Source organism: Wyeomyia smithii, chromosome 3, assembly GCF_029784165.1.
Source record: "Wyeomyia smithii strain HCP4-BCI-WySm-NY-G18 chromosome 3, ASM2978416v1, whole genome shotgun sequence".
Taxonomy (NCBI): domain Eukaryota; kingdom Metazoa; phylum Arthropoda; class Insecta; order Diptera; family Culicidae; genus Wyeomyia; species Wyeomyia smithii.
In genome coordinates, this window is record NC_073696.1 from 202,991,770 (window position 1) to 203,013,130 (window position 21,361).

General features: G+C 38.1%; 2 protein-coding genes across 9 annotated transcripts in view; one reads left to right on the forward strand and one right to left on the reverse strand.

Moving 5' to 3' along the window:
• Window positions 1-2: 2 nt before the first annotated feature.
• Window positions 3-1,592, forward strand: LOC129726927 (uncharacterized). Of its 6 annotated transcripts, XM_055684194.1 has the most exons (4): window positions 3-374; window positions 1,067-1,116; window positions 1,191-1,274; window positions 1,327-1,592. In XM_055684194.1, exons 1-4 carry the CDS (start codon window positions 337-339, stop codon window positions 1,497-1,499), a joined length of 345 nt encoding a protein of 114 aa, XP_055540169.1. In that variant the 5' UTR covers window positions 3-336; the 3' UTR covers window positions 1,500-1,592. The 6 variants fall into 6 exon arrangements, 1 of the variants encoding a protein (XP_055540169.1); XR_008728431.1 differs by having other exon boundaries at window positions 1,109-1,274; XR_008728433.1 differs by lacking the exon at window positions 1,067-1,116.
• LOC129726924 (regulator of gene activity) overlaps window positions 1,477-21,361 on the reverse strand; it is a 93,419-nt gene continuing 73,534 nt past the window's right edge. For 2 of the 3 annotated variants that reach the window (XM_055684187.1, XM_055684188.1), the window contains exons 4-8: window positions 7,598-7,826; window positions 5,086-5,388; window positions 4,818-5,022; window positions 2,009-2,173; window positions 1,477-1,787 (exon numbers count right to left, since the gene is read on the reverse strand). In XM_055684187.1, the coding sequence (XP_055540162.1) occupies window positions 1,562-1,787; window positions 2,009-2,173; window positions 4,818-5,022; window positions 5,086-5,388; window positions 7,598-7,826 (1,128 nt within the window). In that variant the 3' untranslated portion in view covers window positions 1,477-1,561. The remainder of the gene's footprint in view (window positions 1,788-2,008; window positions 2,174-4,817; window positions 5,023-5,085; window positions 5,389-7,597; window positions 7,827-21,361) is intronic. The other variant, XM_055684189.1, reaches the window with a different exon arrangement.

A 21,361-nucleotide genomic window follows, 5' to 3' on the forward strand; every position in this document is an offset into this window, starting at 1 on the left:
GAACGAAGAAGAAGAAGACGGCGTTAGACAATTCTCCTAACTCCGAATCAACTGGAAGATTTAAGCCTTAGAATTCTTAGATTAAACAAAATAAATTGGAGAATTAAACAGAAAAATCTCGCATGCATACTCTAGTCTCTCAGTGCGCTCAGTGAATTTAGATGATTTAGACTACAGACGGTGTTATGAACAGATACGCAAAGAGTGAGGTCGAAAACTCCAAGTGAACCGTCAAATCGAGGCTCCAAGTGTGCAAAGTAAACAAACTCATGCGTGTTACTTTTCGTACAGAATGTGTGTTGCGATCAGTTTAAATTCTGTGAATCACGTGCAATTATGGTTCCAACGAAAAATGTGTTCGTCATGCTCATGTTGTGAGTGATGCATTGGAAATTATTAATTGTATGAACAAGCACTGAAACTCAGTAATATATCCTTACAAAGTTTCGAAATTTCATTACATTTTTTAGTGCGTATGAAAAGTCATGCGAAAATAAATGTGGTTGCCAGAATTGTTTAAAATAAAATATTAGCAAAGGGTTGCCATATTTACTGCTTTTCTCTGTGCGTATCTCTTTATAATGTCGTTTTCGTTTTTGCGGTGTAGCTAACCCGCGGACTACACTTTGTCCTATCACTGTTTTTTTTTTTACATTTTCCGGACTACCCTTTTTCTGTCCCGGACAGTCCGCGCAAGAAACAGAGTGCAGTTTTGAAGACACCAACACATTCACACGTATGTGTCAAAATAAAAAAAAAATGTGTCAAAATCGGTTTGCTTTGATTATCGTTCTTCGCGTGTCAAATATCAGGTTGAATTTTATTTATTTTATTTTGTTATTTGGTAATTTTTCATTAAATTGGCAAATTTTTCGTACAGTAGCACAAATGCGATAAAAGACAATGGCTATAATGACCAAAACAAAAGTGACAGTTACCTCTGGTATTACGCACACCATTGCAACTGCTCGGAAAGTGTTTTTTTTTTTTCAGCTGCAAAGCGTAGTCCGGGACGGGATAGTCCTGCCGTAAAAACGAATTCGACATAACACAGTCTCTAATTTAGACCAATCATTGACAATGTTGACAATTCATTTGTATGTGACAGCAAATATTGTAGGTTATGTTTCTTATTGGAAACAAAAACCGCAACTCAATGTTTTTGTTACAAATTCGTAAAAAAATTGCAGTAATAATGGAGAAAAACGTCCTCAAGTTTAAAAACACCATAGACACATTACAAAAAATGACAAATCGAACTTTGGAACTTCGGGGTAAGAGCAAGAAGCGCCAAAGAAAAATAGTAACAAAATTTCATGTTTCCAGTTAAGGCGTGTCGTCTAACTACGAGCATTATACTGACTAACAATAGTGCGTATCTGGAAGAAATCAACCGCTTTCGAGAGGAAAAGCATTTTTTGATGAATACACAAGGTGACCGGCCAACGAGGGAAACAATAACAACATCAGGAAGGATTACTGAATCAGAAAATTTTTAATTTTTCTTTTCATCTGCTTTTTGTTTTCCGTATTTTTTCTTTTAATTACAAATTAATAAATATTATACAGGCTGTCCACTCATCGTAACGTAAGCACTTAGATTTGGACATTTATCTAACTTCACTGTATCCACTTGAAATTCTTTTGGCACTCGTCGCCAATTTTGCGCATCGAAGTAGTAATACGTGCCACGTTCGGTTGTGCCATTCTTTTCGTACGGTGTCATGCCCGGCACACGCGTAATCCACACTTTTTCCTCCGTATGGTATCGCCAATCTCTACTATGTCTGTAATGTAAAAACGCATTCGTTAGTAAAGCACCTGAGGAAATAAGTTGCATTCTAGCAAAGCACAAGTTCACCTTCCGCTCTATGTGAATAGTGTGTTCGCTACTGAAAAGATACTCTTTCAAACCTTCTAATTATTGGTCAGATAATTTACAGGATTGTCAAGTATCGTGTTGAACATTGGAACGGAACGCTAAGCAATAGGGACCACGATTACTTACAGTTCTGCTGCGGCTGCTAACTGCATCACATCACCAACATTCGTGTAAAATAAATAAAACAATAGATCATCCTTATATTTTTGCAACGTGAGCTTCGACAGCTTATCCCTTATTGACATGTTGATCAAATACTCTGGTGGTACGTTGTAGTCGATATCTTGGGGTCTGGAAGATAGAGCAATTGTAATTTTAATTAACATCCTATGAATGAATGGTGTAGAATATATTTCGGTTGTAACAAAAGAGTTAATTTTTAAAATCAGTTTCGTCCTGAAAACCGTTGCTTTCGGGGTTGCTAATTTGATATTTGCCCGCTTCTTGGCGAACAACGATAATAACACCTCTTTTGGTTCGGTGCTACCGTAAGAACCGTTACGAAAGAAAAACTGCTACATGAATAAGACGAAGCACTTAGAGCTCTTCTAGCAAAAGCAAAAAGTGTTGTGTCTTGATCCATGTAGAAATTTGACTCTAAAGACAATTATTTTTAGGATTTCATCTGTTACGTAACGCAAAAGTTAAATATCACGTGAAAATACTCGAAGGATCGCAGCATGTTTGCTTGTCGGGAACTGGATGTTGTTCGAACAAATGTAAGATGTTATCTCTCGTTTCGGTAAATGCGAGAGGCAGATGTTTTCATCACTTCATCAATGAGTTGTAGGCAGTAGACCACAATAGTTCTAGTTAGATGAAGGAAGGTTTTTTATCCAACCATCTTAAATCTTCCTTTTTAGTTATAGCGAATTTCTTTATTCCACCAGCTCATTTCGTTTTGACCTGGAAGCAACCTAACTGCTGTCAAAACCATACTTTATTCGGTCGATTTTGACCCAGTTTTGACGTGGCGTGCTGCCCGAAGCGCACTGTAAAATTTGCCAGCTTCAACCCACCATCGCACGTGTCCAGTTCGTAAAAAATTATCTGGCATCTCTTTCTTACTTGTGTTGTGAATCGCGATGTCGTTGCTTTATTCCTCGGCAGATTCGCCCTGACGCAGTGGAGTAAAGAAATTCGCTATTACACTTGAAGGTTTTGAAGAAAAAAATTTCTTGTAAGATTTATCTGGGGCCTTTTAAATTTTTTATCATTATTTTTGTATCTTAAATTAATTATTGTCTACAAATAAGCTAAGTTTTTATTGTCATGACCTCTTGAATGTTTCGATTTGATTTTCAACAGCTGATAATTCTTACATCCGTATTTCATGTACAATGTTTTTATTTTTATTCATACAGCTAATCTTGTAACACATTTTTCCAGAATAAAAGTTTAATGAAAAACGTAGTGAGTTTAAGCAATAACCTTCATAACTGAAATTTAAATATGTCAACAGAAAACAATTAACTAATAAAGAATGGTTTCCCAAATAGGTAAATAAAAAATTATTTTATAACTGAGATGATACGACCACAAACATTCAACTTTTTGACAAATTCTGACTGAAATTGAAAACTTTGATTTTTTGGGGTGAGATGGATTTTACATTTTTCTCATCATTATATTTAGTAAAAGGTTTAGGCAAAGTAAGGATAAATAATCTATATACCAAGAATTTTACACCAATTAATGCGCAAACTTTATCTTTCTTATTATTAATCTGACGGGTCATGCTTTTGATATAGTAGTTCGTTACAGTATATAAGATCGAAGAATAACTAACTATGACAAGGGGAGCTCACATCGTTAAGTAATGAATCATAATAAACATAGTTTGAACACTTTTATGATCCTATAATCAACAGTCACGTGCATTGTACCTCTAGATATAAATCAAATGTACTCTCTGCTAATTACGTCTCTGCCATTTATAAATAAACTTAAAATCCATTTCTTTTTTGCAATAGATATGAAGCCAAATGGCGATATCTGATGTAAATTTGTGTCAATGTGTAAATCGGAATCGGAGTAAATATTACTTCTCTACCTACCTATCTACTTATCGAAATGACGACTATTTATATCTTGTTATACTATCATTATTTTACAATAACATTTTCTATATTTACTTACTCGTTATAATATATTACTTCGAATGAACATAAAACTGAATGCTCAAAGCTCTAAGCCGCGAGAAACTCTGAACGGAAAATACGCGAGTTTTACAGAAACATAAAGTGGTCAACAAAACCACCATAGACGGATACATAGATTTTGAGACACTCTCAAGATGACTCTAAAATTCCTGTGTTGGCGGCACTCTCTAGATGACTGTTAAATTCCTGTAGTGTTTAGATGACTCTTTTCAATTTTTCTTTACGCAAACCCTCGTTTATTTTCGTTAATTTTGAATTCAATTGGGCTAAATCGGTGATCTCTATCTTGCTGTTTTTCTGTGTTGTGTTACGATTAGGAGTAGGTATGCGTGACAATCGTTACAATTTGTTATAGGAGCTGCTGGGAAGGGAAACTGAAGATGAAGTGTTTATGTTACGTTATTCTCAAACAAGTTTTCACAACTTCCTCAACCAAACAATTCATTTGCTTTAGTGAAATCAAAACATTTTTGGGACATTACTAAAGATCAACATCTCAGTTATCATACTTATTATCAGAGTACGACAATCTTTAGATATTATTTACTAAACCTACGCTTTGAATTTTTTTTGATTGCCATGGATGCTTTTTATTTTCATGCAACCAACAGCATTAAGGCTCAGGTTATAGAGTTGATAAATAAATTCAATCAATTTTTTTAACAAAGTCTTTTAATAAAATATGTGTTTGCACTATGCACAAAATACAACGACAAAACGATAAAAAACATCCATAGTTATTTTGGGTACAGCTAATCACAGCATACACCTACCTCGCCGGGGAATCAGCAAAGGGGCCGCCGAAACTAGGATACAGGTTTTCGACCGAAGTCAGATTCAGTCCAAGTGCCGTTAGGTCCTGGCCCATTGCTAACGTTACCAGGTTTGGATCGGATTCGGCGGCGCGGATGAACGTTAAGAGACCAACCATACCGAATTGGTTATTGACCATACTAGCAGGAATATTCGTTACCATTCCTAGAAATGAACAGACGAATATAGTAACCTTTTAGTATCGACCGACTATAGGAGCTTAGTTACCATTGGGTGATGTTTGTACGCCTCGTTTCATAGCTCCCTTATCCATGTTCACGTTGGAATTGCCAGAATCGTTTTGCAAGTCCATTCCCATGCCGACAGCACCGCCGATCGGACCACCCGTCTTACCTAGACTATCGGCACCATGATGATCTGAATGATGATGGTGATGATGGACGCCCTGTAGACCCTGACTCGCCGCCAGCTGGCCACTTTCCACGTTCTGCGTACCGGGCAGCGCAGGGAAGTCTTCACTCGACATCGTAAACTCCGTTTGCTCGGACGTCGGTTGTTTTACCATCCCGACTGGGGATGAAAGAAACAGAAAAAGTATTTGAAAAATTATCAATTAGTTGTTATTCTTATAAATACTTATAATACAAGTAAGCCGCAACAGATTACAATTAGTTGACAATAGGAAAATGGTTCTAATTATAATTTCATGACTCATATTTCTAGAATATGGATGTCAACAACATTTTACTAAACAAAAATACTGTCTTTGCTACAAACTTTCCGACAAAGTTTTCTTTTAGTTAAAAAACACATTGTCGTTGACAACCAACGAAAATTTGTTTGCAGAAAAATAAAAGATGAAAAAGTTTACACATAAATTTTTTTATTTTGTATGAATCACAGTTTTGTTAAGACACCGGCAAATTTTTGCATTCCGCGTTGAAAAATAAAACAAATTTAAATATATTAATGATTCAATGCGTATTTATTAATGCATACTTTGCTGACGATACCTTACAAAAAAAGTTCTCTGGTTGGGGACATTTTATAACAACTCATGGCTACTTGGCATCAAAATAGTATTCACAAAAGCTTCAAACAATTTTTTGGGAATGTTAAGGTATGTAAATATTTTAATATCTTATGTTTACCACCAATCGCATTTCTAATAGGTAAAAAGAATTTACATTAAACAGTTCTATAATATAAGTTATTATAGTTAACTTGACTTGTTTTCCTTTGGATTACAAACGACTGTCAAACAACTCATAGCAATCTAGAATAAGTTTTAACCCTTTAAAAAAGCGTGTCTAAAGTCAAAGATTTTCTGGAAAAAAAGTTCCTTTACACAGCAAAAGTAAAGTATATATAAAAATACTTCCTTTATCCTAGTTATGAGCGTTCAGCCTTTTGTATGTAGGTAATTTATCATTTCTAACCTTTCGATTTTCTCGATTCAATGGTGGTTCGTTTGTTTCCTAAACTCCCGTTGCTAACCCTGATAATCACAGTAGACACTTTTCTTTTTCAACGAAATAACTAATATTGAGAAGCATGAATGTAGCAAGTAACTAGAAGTAAGTCGTAGATTTTTATTTATTTTAAAGTTTCAATTATTTACATTTTTTTCAATTATGGCGACACAACCATATAAATTCAATAAGTTTCACTCCTCCGTGATTGATCTAAGTTAATAAAGTTGCACAAAGAACCATCGTTAGATGGCTAGTTCGGGATTAATTCACCAGACTCAATGTACAACATTCAGTAGCTCTCACTTTGTATAGATCGATAACGGAGACGTCTACGTCTTTACGGTCGATTAGGGAATGAAGGTAAGAAGTGTTAAAATCCTTGTTGCCAGAGACCGAGTTCACCCCTGCCTCTCTAACACCGGTTACGGAAAGGAAGACAGTTATTTGTCACCATGGTAAGTGACGAAAAATTATACGTTTACCCTTTCCTCACATGTTTATAGACTCTCCACTGCTTTTTTTACCGAGCCTCGTTACGACTCCTGCCAAGTATGGGCGGGCAATCAAAATTGCCTGGAGAGGTGAAAAAATCGGACTCTGTATCCTTGAGGCTACGAGCTTCCCTTACGATAAGTTTCACCAAGGAAAAAACAAAAACTAATATTAACGTTAATGATTTGTGTTTTATGTGTTTCGTTAGTGAAACTAACATTCCATTTTTTTCCTAAACTATTTTTAAAAATACCGTAGTGTTAATAATTACAAAAACTTTTAAAAATATTTTTAATTTGGTATTGAAAAAACATTTTAAACCTGCTCCCATTGATTCATCGTAAATTTTCTGATAAATCACGGAAAGCAAAACCACAATGTTCTACAAATATTTGATCATTTGCAGTGTAATAGTTTTGACGGAATATTAAATGATATGTTCTTTTCAAAGCGATAAAACAACTTTATTATTCAGTAGTTGGTTGAAAATTAAGGTAAATAGACAAAATTATCTGAATAAGCGTACCTTAAGAACCGAATGACTTCGTGTTATAAATAAAGAATATCTACGTTGAAATATTCCGTTACTCACACATTTTTGAAATACGAAACTTAGAACTATTATCATCACAAAGCCTACAAGTCTTGTCTACACATCCAATGCCACCATTTCCAACACCGCAGAAACATAGAGACGAAGAACGGATCGTACTGCGAAACCTTTTCTCCGCACTCGAGCTGTTCTTTTTCTACGAGCTTCTTGCTTAATATTACCTTAAACGACTAGAGAAAGAAAAGATGCATCGACTTACACTTACCGTACGGTTTGCTCCCGGGAGGCTGCAGCGCGTTCGACTGGGGTAACGACTGATCACTCTGGCCACCCCGGGCGTTCGTGAGCGATGGGAACTCGGACAGGTCCAACAGGGGAGGCGTTCCCGTCTCCGCCGTGCCGTTGTCGAACACGCTATGGAAATTGTTGATGCTATTCCCGCTCTGAGATCCATATCCTCGTGGTTGCATGAACGAGACCATATTAGACTGGAAAAAAAATTAAAAAAAAAAACGTTCAATACCAGTTGATACGTAGGCTTTCGTTGGTACCTGAAATTCCTGATTCTAGCATAATCATAACCTGCGAAAATTCTCAATTCCCACGCATTAACGAACTAAACAAAATCAAAACATTTGACGAATACACATCACTCATATTTTAGGAACAATTTATGCTATGCTTTCCACAACAACGTAGATACAGTAGCATAACATGTAAAACTTCACCTTATACACAACTTTGTCGATTTTAGTAGAGTAAACATTCAAAGGTGATTAGAATCTTAGGGGTAAAAACACTCCCTTTTTCATATCATTGATTGTATTATTAAGGACGGTGTGTTTTTCTACGCTCGCGTAAAACCAAGTTTTTGCAAACGAAGATGCGATAACACTCTGCATTGTTTACAACCTTCATATTCAGCACAGCGCGCTTCGTATACTTGCTTCCTCATCCAGTCCCACTGATTGCCATGCGTATATATTTTGCTCGGTATATCTAAATGAATACAACGAAAGCTGAGCCAAATGAAACTGGTTTTCGGATAGCGTCTCTTGCTTTAGAATCGGTCCACAAGAAAGAAAAATATTTCATTCAATGGCTTGATGTATTGCTATATCGTACTACAGCTATACATACAGGAGATAGATTTAATGATGTTATGCGTGAATTTAGCTTATGCCAATTGAATTTGAGAATTCGATTCGTAATGAAAACATATGAACTACTTGTATAAAATTTTTCAAATTAATTAATGAACGAGGAACAAAGAAATTCGGACTGGAACAATCGGCACAGACCCATGCGACGAAAACGGACTAACGATTGGAAACTCGGGACGGTGAACTGCCGGTCTCTCAATTTCCAAGGGAGCACACGAGTGCTTTCCGAAGTATTGTGCTTCCGCAGATTCGACGTTGTAGCGCTGCAGGAGGTGTGCTGGAAGGGCTCAATGGTACGTACGTTTCGGGATGGTCATGCCATCTACCAGAGCTGCGGCAACACGCATGAGCTGGGGACAGCTTTTATAGTGATGGGCGAGATGCGGAAACGGGTGTTTGGGTGGTGGCCAATCAGTCCTCGAATGTGCAGATTGAGAATCAAGGCCGTTTCTTCAACATTAGCATCATAAACGTGCACAGCCATCACCTCGGAAGTACCGAAGACGATAGGGATGAATTCTACGCGCAGTTGGAGCGTGAGTACGACCGCTGCCTAGAACATGATATCAAGATCGTCATCGGGGATCTCAACGCTCAGGTCGGCCAGGAGGAGGAATACAAACCGGTGATTGGAAGGTTCAGCGCGCACCAACTGACCAACGAAACGGGCCAAGACTCATCGACTTTGCCGCCTCCAAGAACATGGCCGTGCGTATTACCTGCTTCCAGCACAACCTCCTATACAAGTACACCTGGAGGTCACCAAATCAGACAGAAAAACAGATCGACCACGTTCTGATTGACTGTCGGCACTTCCCAGACATCATCGACGTTAGATCCTAGAGGAGCGCTAACGTCGACTCGGACCACTACCTGGTGATGGTTAAGATGCGCCCAAAACTCTCCGATGTTAACAACATTCGGTACCGACGCCCGCCTCGGTTAGATCTCGCCCGACTGAAGCAGCCTAACGTCGCCGAAAATTACGCGCATTCGCTCGAAGTTGCGTTGCCGGAAGAGGACCAGCTAGAGGAAACTCCTCTCGAGGACTGTTGGAACACCATCAGAACAGCCATCAACAGCGTAGCGGAGAACGTCGTCGGGCATGTGGTACGAACCCAACGAAATGAGTGGTTCGACGACGAATGTGGGAGGGTGATGGTTGAGGAGAACGCTGCGCGGGCGGCGAAGTCGCTCGTCAGAACGTGGAAAGACATAGACAGAAGAAGATGCAGCGAACCCAAATCTTCCGGGAGAAAAAGCGCCGCCTGGAGGAGAAGGAGTTTGCAGAGCTGGAACAGTTGCATCATTCTCAAGAAACGCGAAAGTTTTATCAGAAGCTCAACGCATCCCGCAGAGTCTTTGTGCCGCGAGCCGAAATGTGCCGGGATAAAGATGGTAGTATTCTGACGGACGATCGTAAGGTGACCGAAAGGTGGAAGCAGCACTTCGACGAACACCTGAATGGTGCCCAGGCAGGACACCATGGCGGCGGAGAAAGCGATCCCGCCGGTGCAACAAATGTAGAAGACGTGCCAGCCTCAACGATAGACGAAATTAAGGATGGCCTCGGAGCGGAGCTTATTAAGATGGGCCCCGGAGAAGCTAGCCACCTGTTTGCACCGGCTGATTGCAAGAATTTGGGATACAGAACAGCTACCGGAGGAGTGGAAGGATGGGGTTATCTGCCCTATCTATAAAAAAGGCGACAAATTGAACTGTGGGAACTATCGTGCGATCACCGTCCTGAATGCCGCCTACAAAGTGCTGTCCCAAATCATTTTCCGTCGCCTCTCACCCCTAGCCAACAGATTTGTGGGAAGTTATCAGGCCGGCTTCGTGGAAGGACGGTTTATGACGGACCAAATCTTTACCATACGGCAGATCCTCCAGAAATGCCGTGAATACAGAGCCCCCACACACCACCTATTCATCGACTTTAAAGCCGCGTATGACACTATCAACCGAAAAGAGCTATGGAATGTCATGGACGAAAACGGCTTTCCTGGGAAGCTTATTAGGCTGATAAAGGCTACGGTGGATGGGACGCAGTGCTGTGTGCGTATTTCGTGTGGATTGTCGGGTCCATTTGAACCCCGCAGGGGGCTTCGACAGGGTGATGGTCTCTCCTGCCTGCTATTCAATATTGCGCTATACAGGGTGTAATGAATCGAGCGGACATCAACACGCGGGGTACGATTTTTAACAAATCCAGTCAATTCGTTTGCTTTGCTGATGACATGGACATTGTCGGTAGAACAACTGCGGCGGTGGCAGAACAGCACACCAGACTGAAACGCGAAGCAGCGAGGATTGGGTTGCAGATAAATACGCCTAAAACGAAGTATATGCTACGATCGACGGCGATGAGTTCGAGGTAGTCGACGAGTTTGTCTATCTTGGCTCATTGGTAACCGAGGACAATGATAACGGCCGGGAGATCCGGAGGCGTATTATCAGCGGAAGTCGTGCCTGCTATGGGCTCCACAAGCAATTGCGGTCGAACAGACTGAGCCCCCGTACGAAGTGTAACCTGTACAAACGCGGTTGTTCTCTACGGGCGTAAAACGTGAACAATGCTCGAGGAGGACCTGCGAGTGCTCGGAGTTTTCGAACGACGGGTACTAAGGACGATCTTTGGCGGTGTGCAGGAGAACGGAATATGAATGCGAAGGATGAACCATGAGCTCGCGCAACTCTACGGCGAACCCAGTATTCAAAAGGTGGCCAGAGCTGGACGGATACGCTGGGCAGGGCACGTTGAAAGAATGCCGGACAACTACCCTGCGAAGATGGTGTTTGCCTCGAACCCGGCAGGAAGAAGACGACCAGGCGCAGCGAGTAAGATGGGTAGACCAGGTGGAGCGAGATCTGGCTGAGAGTACACGGTGTCCCTGGGATTGGAGAGCAGCAGCTAATAACCGAGTGACTTGGAGAAACTTCGTTTATAAGGCTTTGTCATGACGGAATGCCAAATAAATAAAATATAATAACAAGTTAAACTTTGACTGCCTTGAGGCTCTACTCCCCGACGTTCGATATATCTCATGAGGACTATTTTCGAGAAAAAAAAAACTCTGGTTCCCTATCACTAAACAATATTCGAAGGTCAAAATTATGCCATACAATTCCATTGGAACCTTGATATGTAGCGACGAAAAACATTTGTGTTTGTCATTTAGAGCATCATCACTTTGGAAAGCCAATGAATGATCTTGGTTCGTTCATTTGTTTTTTCAATTAACAAGTTCTTTAAAATAAATTCATTGAGTAGACAGTACAGTCATACCTCGATATAAGGCAACCTCGATATAACGTAACTCGAAATGGAACCAATGCGAAAATTGTCCAAAATGGGCATAGGTGATGGGAAATAGGTTTTCACGCATCCTCCATGATTCCACTGGAGCTGCTCTTTTAGACATAGGAAAAGCATTCGACAGTGTTTGGCATAAAAGTTTGATTGCGAAATTGCAAACTTTTAATTTTCCAATTTTCCTAATCAAAATTTTAAAAAATTATCTTACTGATCGAGCTCTGCAGGTTGTCTATCAGAATTCAAAATCTGATAGATTTCCTGTCAGAGCAGGTGTACCTCCAGGTTCAGTCTTGGGTCCAGTCCTGTACAACATATTCACTTCAGATCTTACTGATTTGCCTCCAGGATGCACAAAGTCATTGTTCTGCGATGCAGTCGATTGCAGAAAAGTTCAGATATTTTTTCTTCCTACTTGCAAAAGTGGAAAATCTCTCCCAATGCTTCTAAAACTCAAATGATAATTTTTCCGCATAAGCCTAGGGCTTTTTTCCTCAAGCCAAACAATAATCACGTTGTCAAGATGAATGGGGTTATTTTAAGTTGGTCTGACAAGGTTAAGTACTTGGGACTAATTTATGATAAAAAACTTATTTTCAAAGAGCGCATTGAGAGTATACAAGCCAAGTGCATCAAATACACGAGATGTTTATATCCTCTCATTAACAGGAATTCTAAACTTTGTTTAATGAACAAACTTTTGATTTACAAACAAATTTTTAGACCAGCAATGCTTTATGCTGTACCGATCTGGTCAAGTTGCTGTTCAACAAGGAAGAAAACGCTCCAAAGGATTCAGAATAAAATTCTGAAAATGATTCAACGTCCTCCTTGGTTTGGTACACTCGAATTACATAGACTTACTGGTGTTGAACCATTAGAAGCTATGTCAAATAAAATTATTAACAATTTTCGACAAAAATCGTTGCAATCCTCAATTGCTACGATTAGCTCTCTTTAAAGCCAATAAGTTAGCAATTAAGTTAGTTGTAAGTTGACTTCCCCTTTTCTGACAAGTAGGTTTAAATCCCTACGAATGATAAGTCCTAATTGCGAAAGCAAACAAATCCTAACAATTAAAATAACAAATTTCTAACAGTGTTGAGAAGTCACCATTTGTGATTTGACACACATACTCATTATTTACTAATATTTATCATATATACTTAAGCTGCTAACAATTCCCCCTCTTAAAAAAAATAAAAAAAATGCATCCTCCATGACGATTCACAGTCTTGCATCAATTAAAAAAAATTTTTTTTGCTTGTTGAAATTTTCTCTAAATGGGCATAAGAAAGGTTTAAAAACACTGATAGGTGATGGGAAGTAGGTTTTCGCGCATCTGTGAGTAACCGCCAACAGTCTTGCATCAATTAAAAAAATTTTTTTTTGCTTGTTGAAAATTGTCCTAAATGGGCATAAGAATGGTTTAAAAATACTGAGAGGTTATGGAAAATAGGTTTTCGCGCATCTTTGAGTAACCATTAACATTCTAGCATAAATAAAAAAAAATTTTGTTTGCTTCGATATAACGTAACTTGATATAACGTAACGAAAATAAAAATAAAGTTGCATTATATCGAGGTATGACTGTAGTGGTTTTAGGGGCCGAGAAAGGTGACTAAGATATTTCGGGACCTCTCCCTCTTCTGGAAGGGAGGGGTTCCATAGAAATGAAACACAAATTTCTCCACATCTTGAGAACTAACCAAGTAGATGGAATCAAATTTGGCAGGTGTTTATGTTTTAGAGGTAATAAATATGTCCATAATAGTTTGACACCCCACCCTCTTCTGGAAGGGAGGGGTTTCCTTTAAATAAAACAAAAATATCTGCACATCTCGAGAAATAGTCAAGTAAATGGAACTAAGTTTGATATGTTGAGGTTTTTGGAAGCAAGAATGAAGCAAGATGAAAATTGGGACAAAATATTCTGGATAAAAGGGCTTTTATACAAATCAAACACAAATTTCTACGGTGGTTTGACACTTCTGCGTATTCTGAGAAGGGGAGAGAGGTCTCCCATACAAGTTAAACAGATATTTCACAGGTTTTCCGGAAAACAGTCTAAAATGATCGGGTCGATGCACAGGAGCCAAAACTCGACTCCAGACGCCAGTTTTAAATTTAAAATGGAAGCTTCCGGTTTCTAATATGGGTGTTTCCGGAACTTGAATGACGCCCAGAGGTCAAAAACTGTCTCCAAATGCCGTTTTAAAATTCAAGATGACGAATTCCGGTTTCTGAAAAACAGCAGAAAGTGACCAAATACGACCCAATATGGGTATTAGGGTGGGACAAAAAATAAATATTAGCTCCCATGCACTGTGTAACTTTTCTGATCGATCGGTGGAACCCCTGATTTGCGCTCGATTTTTAAAGTTCCATACGATTTTATATGGGAAAATCCACTTTTTCAAAACTTATCCTGTAGAAATTTCCAGTTGGCTCCTAAAAATACACCAATACATGATATTTGTAGGAAATTTTCCTGGGGATAATTCTTCTGAAGACTGTAAGGCGCTATAAAATTTGTAGAAAAAGTTATTCACCTTAAACTGATCGAATGTCTGACGAACGGCTCAACATTGAATTTTTCCAGCAACACTGCTGCAGCATGCTGCTGTTGCAAACTCAACAACGTGATGAGAAACAGTTTCGCGTAGAATTAAGCTTGAAAGCGTGATTTTTTGCTCATAGTATATTCGGAGAGAATGCGTAGAATATCAATCCCTATGTTTTGATAGTTTTCGTTGTGTGATTTATACCCCTAAAAGTGAGAAATCAGCTTTCTAAACACCGCTACGTAGTGAAAAACATTTTCGTGTAGGATTAAGCTTGAAGGTATGATATTTTGCTCACATTATCTTCATTATCGGAGAGCTTGCTTAAAATATTAACTATCAAGTTTTAATGTAGATTGATTACTCCTAAAAGAGGGAAATAAGCTTTCTTAACACCCACGTCGTGTGACAACTTGCCAATTTAATAGATCATACCCAGGTGTCTTTCAGAAGGGAGTTTGGTAGATACATAGCTACAATTTGCGCAGATACATGGCCAGCAGGTCACTACGAACCAATGAGGTACACACAGGTGAGGAAGAAGAAAACATTCGTCTGTTCTAGTAGCGAAAATAGGTAAACAGAAGCAGGTGTTTGGATTGTGATGTAGATCTCGGTCAACAAGCAAATGCCATTTGAAACCAGGCATGTCCAAACCCACCACAACACTGCGTGTGTGTTTTAAGCGATGCCACGGAGGGTATTTTCATTGCCCTTCAGTGCTTATACAAAACGGAAACCCAAAGTGTTCTGAATAAAACAGCCCTTCAGAAGCTTCGGCAAACACAGGCCCGAGTGTTGCCGACTTCGTGAGCCCTCGGGAGCCCGCTTGCTGACACGTGTTTTCTCAAACGCTTCATTTTTACAAAAGTAAATATGAAAAAAATATTGCAGGTGGTTGTATGCGATGACTATCGTCTTGCTTTCCATTATTATATCATTGTCGATCTCGTCGTGGCGACCAATGCTTGTGTGTTCCCCGAAACTGCAAGCCCTCGATTGCTTCATGTGCCGAAGTTAAAAAAGTTAAAAAACGAATGGCTCTCCGGTGTTTTATCTTTAGCTAGCGACGGAGGGTAATACGAATAGCCCTACGTGGTGTGTTTGTTAGCAAAATTATCTACTATATAAAAATGGAATTCCGTAACGCTTGATCTTATTGATATTATCCCCTCAGTCTCTGTGGTGTACAGTAATCATCATCATTTTGAATCGTTCTAAATCAAAAATAATAAGCGGTGACATGTAGGTTTTTTACCATGAAAATGTTCGCTGATGTTCAGGAAAGACATTAGTTATAAAAAAATAGTTATCTAATTACTAAAACTTGAGATATTATTCACAAAACTACGTAAAACATGCAAAATTATGACTTTCTGTGCTAAATTTGCCTCTAAATCAAAATTCAAAGCGATGACATATGATTCTTTTTTCACTAAAATGTTTGTTAATGTTCAGGGAAGACATTCGAGGAAAAATAATAAGTATCTGATCACTAAAACTTGAGATTTTATTCACAAAACTACGTAAAACATGCAAAATTATGACTTTTTATACTTAATTCGTCTCGAAATCAAAATTCAAAGCGATGACATGTGATTCTCTTTTCATTAAAATGTTCGTTGATGTTTAAGAAAGATATTTGAGAAAAAATAATAGGTATCTAATCACTAAAACTTGAGATATGATTCACAAAACTACGTAAAACATGCAAAATTATGACTTTCTGTGCTAAATTTGCCTCTAAATCAAAATTCAAAGCGTTGACATATGATTTTTTATACTAAAATGTTTGTTAACGTTCAGAAAAGACATGTGAGGAAAAATAATTAGTATCTGATTACTAAAACTTGAGATTTTATTCACAAAACTACGTAAAACAAGCAAAAATACGCTTAATTTGCCTCTAAATCAAAATTTCAAGCGATGACATGTGATTTTTTTTACATTAAAATGTTTGTAAACGTTTAGGAAAGACATTTGAAGGAAAGTAACAAGTATCTGTTTACTAAAACTTGAGATTTTATTCACAAAGCTACGTAAAACTTGCAAAATTATGACTTTTTATGCTGAATTTGCCTCTAAAACAAAATTTAAAGCCATGACATGTGATTCTTTTTTCATTAAAACGTTTTTTAATGTTCAGGAAAGACATTTGAGGAAAAATAAATAGTATATGATTACTAAAACTTGAGATATTATTCACAAAACTACGTGAAACATGCAAAATTATGACTTTTTATGCTGAATTTGCCTCTAAATCAAAATTTGAAGCGATGACATGTGATTTTTTTTTACATTAAAATGTTTGTTAACGTTCAGGAAAGACATTTGAAGAAAAGTAACAAGTATCTGTTTACTAAAACTTGAGATTTTATTCATTTTTATTCACAATTTAAAACTTAAGATATTATTCACGAAACTACCGAAAACACGCAAAATTATGGCTTTCTGTGCTAAATTTGCCTCTAAATCAAAATTCAAAGCGTTGACATATGATTTTTTTTCACTAAAATGTTTGTTAACGTTCAGGAAAGACATTTGAGGAAAAATTAAATGTATATGATTACTAAAACTTGAGATATTATTCACAAAACTGCGTGAAACATGCAAAATTATGACTTTTTATGCTGGATTTGCCTCTAAATCAAAATTCAAAGCGATGACATGTGATTCTTTTTTCATTAAAATGTTTGTTTGTGTTAAAATATAAAATGTATGCTTGAAGATGATTTTCTGTATACAGCACAACAATATTGCAGCCTTCTAATAGCGCTCTCGATCAACCAGATTAGTTGAGAAAATTCGTTATCGATATTGTTTTAGCACATTTTGCATGTTGTAGGATAAGAACAACGATACACCGTGCCCCAGAGCTGAGTCGAGAAAAATTGCAGTTCGAAAAGATTCTCGACCTGATCGGGGATCGAACCCGATAGCACAACCGTGTGGGAGCCAATCCACATCGCTAACCACAGAGCCACGAGGACCACATACAGCATACAGAACACAGAAAATAACCGAAATTTTTTTTTTTTTAATTTATACGTTTTTATACGATTACATGCGAAACTTTGACCTTTTATGCGCAATTCGCCTCTAAATCAAAGTTCAATGATTTGTTTTTTTTTTTTGCAATAAAATGTTCGTTGTTCTTTCATCTACAATTTTTTTTGCAGAATAACCCATGTCTCGAGCATGAACATTTTACATTTATGATGTTTTCGTAGTTTTGTGAATAGTTACATTTTACGCCATTCGATTTACTTTTGTACTTTTGAATTTGTATTTGATTTTTATTGGAGAGCTTTTAACCAGAAGGTCATTCAGCTCTAAATCTTACTGTTTTACTTTTTTTGCGTTAATCCAAACTAGAACTCACATTTAGCTGCAGGAAAGGTTACGATTCATTTGTTTGAATATCGATTAAGAGGCAGCTTAAGCATTAAAAATCTTTTATTTTTTTCTTTTCTACAAAGTTTTGTGGATTAAAAAATGGCGACTTCCGGTTTCAGTAAAATAACCTAAAGTGATATATGGCCAACAATTTCAATACTTTCGAAAGTGGACCTCCATACGTCATTTTATAGCGATGACACAATTTTTGTTTCATTAAAATGTTTGTAACGTTCAGAAAAGACATTTGAAGAAAAATAACAAGTATCTGATTACTAAATTTGATATATTATTCACAAAACTACATGAAACATGCAAATTTATGACTTCTAAAGTGATATTTGGCCAACAATTTCAATACTTTCGAAAGTGGAACTCCATACGTCACTTTGAAATCCAAAATGGTGACTTCCAGTTTCTGTAAATCAGCTCAAAATCACAAAAAAACAATCCAATATGGGTATTTCCGTTCTGCGCGTTCTCAGAATATTGAAGCAGGGTAACGAACGTCTTCGTCAGTGGTTTTCTTCGGTAGTTTTACTGGCGCAATCTTATGCAAAAGAGGTACGAAGAAAACCACTGACGAAGACGTGATGATGATGGAAGTATAAGATGTAAATTATATTTTTGAAGTGAGTTGAACTAATGCAGCAATGAAATATAAAAAAAATCTATCTTTGAAACCTTTGATCCCGAGCATCGCCGGGAATGTTCAACTAGTCTACTATATAAAAATGGAATTCCGTAACGCTTGATCTTATTGATATTATTCCCTCAGTCTCTGTGGTGTACAGTAATCATCATCATTTTGAATCGTTCTAAATCAAAAATAATAAGCGGTGACATGTAGGTTTTTTAACATGAAAATGTTCGCTGATGTTCAGGAAAGACATTAGTTATAAAAAAATAGTTATCTAATTACTAAAACTTGAGATATTATTCACAAAACTACGTAAAACATGCAAAATTATGACTTTCTGTGCTAAATTTGCCTCTAAATCAAAATTCAAAGCGATGACATATGATTCTTTTTTCACTAAAATGTTTGTTAATGTTCAGGGAAGACATTCGAGGAAAAATAATTAGTATCTGATCACTAAAACTTGAGATTTTATTCACAAAACTACGTAAAACATGCAAAATTATGACTTTTTATACTTAATTCGTCTCGAAATCAAAATTCAAAGCGATGACATGTGATTCTCTTTTCATTAAAATGTTCGTTGATGTTTAAGAAAGATATTTGAGAAAAAATAATAGGTATCTAATCACTAAAACTTGAGATATGATTCACAAAACTACGTAAAACATGCAAAATTATGACTTTCTGTGCTAAATTTGCCTCTAAATCAAAATTCAAAGCGTTGACATATGATTTTTTATACTAAAATGTTTGTTAACGTTCAGAAAAGACATGTGAGGAAAAATAATTAGTATCTGATTACTAAAACTTGAGATTTTATTCACAAAACTACGTAAAACAAGCAAAAATACGCTTAATTTGCCTCTAAATCAAAATTTCAAGCGATGACATGTGATTTTTTTTACATTAAAATGTTTGTAAACGTTTAGGAAAGACATTTGAAGGAAAGTAACAAGTATCTGTTTACTAAAACTTGCTCATTTTAAGATGGCTTGACAAAGTATTTTTTTTAAATTCTTTTAGCACCAATATTTAGTGGTTAATTTGTGGTTTCGAAATCCCATTTGTGGTAATTTGTGGTTGAGTAATTTCTGAGAAATTTTCAGAAAACTGAGTCAAGCCATCTCTGAAAATGATTTCGCTTCAAATGAATAGGACAACGATGATATATACATCAATCGAAAGCTCTTAATTTGTGGTTCACGAAAATGTAGTTTTTGTAGACATACTTCATATTAAAATAATTAAAAATCTATTATTCAAATTTTTGAACATTGTTTACCTCTTGTTGTCAACACCGACCGCGGCGTTGGATGAGCATAGTACTGGCACCTGCCGATGTTAGTGCTAGTGGGTTATCTAGAACATATCGACAGTCGTTCATATATACGACATACAGTTGTCGCTGCCGTTGAAAGCTTTTTTGTTTTATTATTCAGGGGGTAGTTGTAGTAGCATTGTTGCCTTTGCAACGTAAAGAAAGCGAGTTCCGAAATTTTACAACTGGTTTATCATCCAAGTTAAAGTTTCCTGCAAATTATCAGGGTATAGTATAGGATATAATATAAGGTTTTAATTAAGCTTACGTTTTGTAACTTTCTGGCTCGCTTTACTCGGAATACAATAATTTTATTTAATAACTAATTTTACCTACAAACAAATTTCCAGTTTATTTAAATTTAGATCAAGTTTTAGTTTAGCTTACTCTACGATTTCAAGGTTAACAAATGAACAATTAACACGTTTGGGTCTAATCCTGACATAGTGCCAGAACTACCTCCGTGTTCTTTAACACGTCGCGTCCCGTCGGGACGTCGCTAATGAGGTATGCGGCCTTGAGCACCTAGCTCAATTCCTTTTTCGATGCAGTAACGGCGTGCCATCGGCACGCGCGGTCGGCCCTGATGAGTCTTTCACCAAGACGAAACCGCCTGCTTGGAATGTTGGGTCTAATCCTGACATAGTGCCAGAACTACCTCCGTGTTCTTTAACACGTCGCGTCCCGTCGGGACGTCGCTAATGAGGTAAGCGGCCTTGAGCACCTAGCTCAATTCCTTTTTCGATGCAATAACGGCGTGCCATCGGCACGCGCGGTCGGCCCTGATGAGTCTTTCACCAAGACGAAACCGCCTGCTTGGAATGTTGGGTCTAATCCTGACATAGTGCCAGAACTACCTCCGTGTTCTTTAACACGTCGCGTCCCGTCGGGACGTCGCTAATGAGGTATGCGGCCTTGAGCACCTAGCTCAATTCCTTTTTCGATGCAGTAACGGCGTGCCATCGGCACGCGCGGTCGGCCCTGATGAGTCTTTCACCAAGACGAAACCGCCTGCTTGGAATGTTGGGTCTAATCCTGACATAGTGCCAGAACTACCTCCGTGTTCTTTAACACGTCGCGTCCCGTCGGGACGTCGCTAATGAGGTATGCGGCCTTGAGCACCTAGCTCAATTCCTTTTTCGATGCAGTAACGGCGTGCCATCGGCACGCGCGGTCGGCCCTGATGAGTCTTTCACCAAGACGAAACCGCCTGCTTGGAATGTTGGGTCTAATCCTGACATAGTGCCAGAACTACCTCCGTGTTCTTTAACACGTCGCGTCCCGTCGGGACGTCGCTAATGAGGTATGCGGCCTTGAGCACCTAGCTCAATTCCTTTTTCGATGCAGTAACGGCGTGCCATCGGCACGCGCGGTCGGCCCTGATGAGTCTTTCACCAAGACGAAACCGCCTGCTTGGAATGTTGGGTCTAATCCTGACATAGTGCCAGAACTACCTCCGTGTTCTTTAACACGTCGCGTCCCGTCGGGACGTCGCTAATGAGGTATGCGGCCTTGAGCACCTAGCTCAATTCCTTTTTCGATGCAGTAACGGCGTGCCATCGGCACGCGCGGTCGGCCCTGATGAGTCTTTCACCAAGACGAAACCGCCTGCTTGGAATGTTG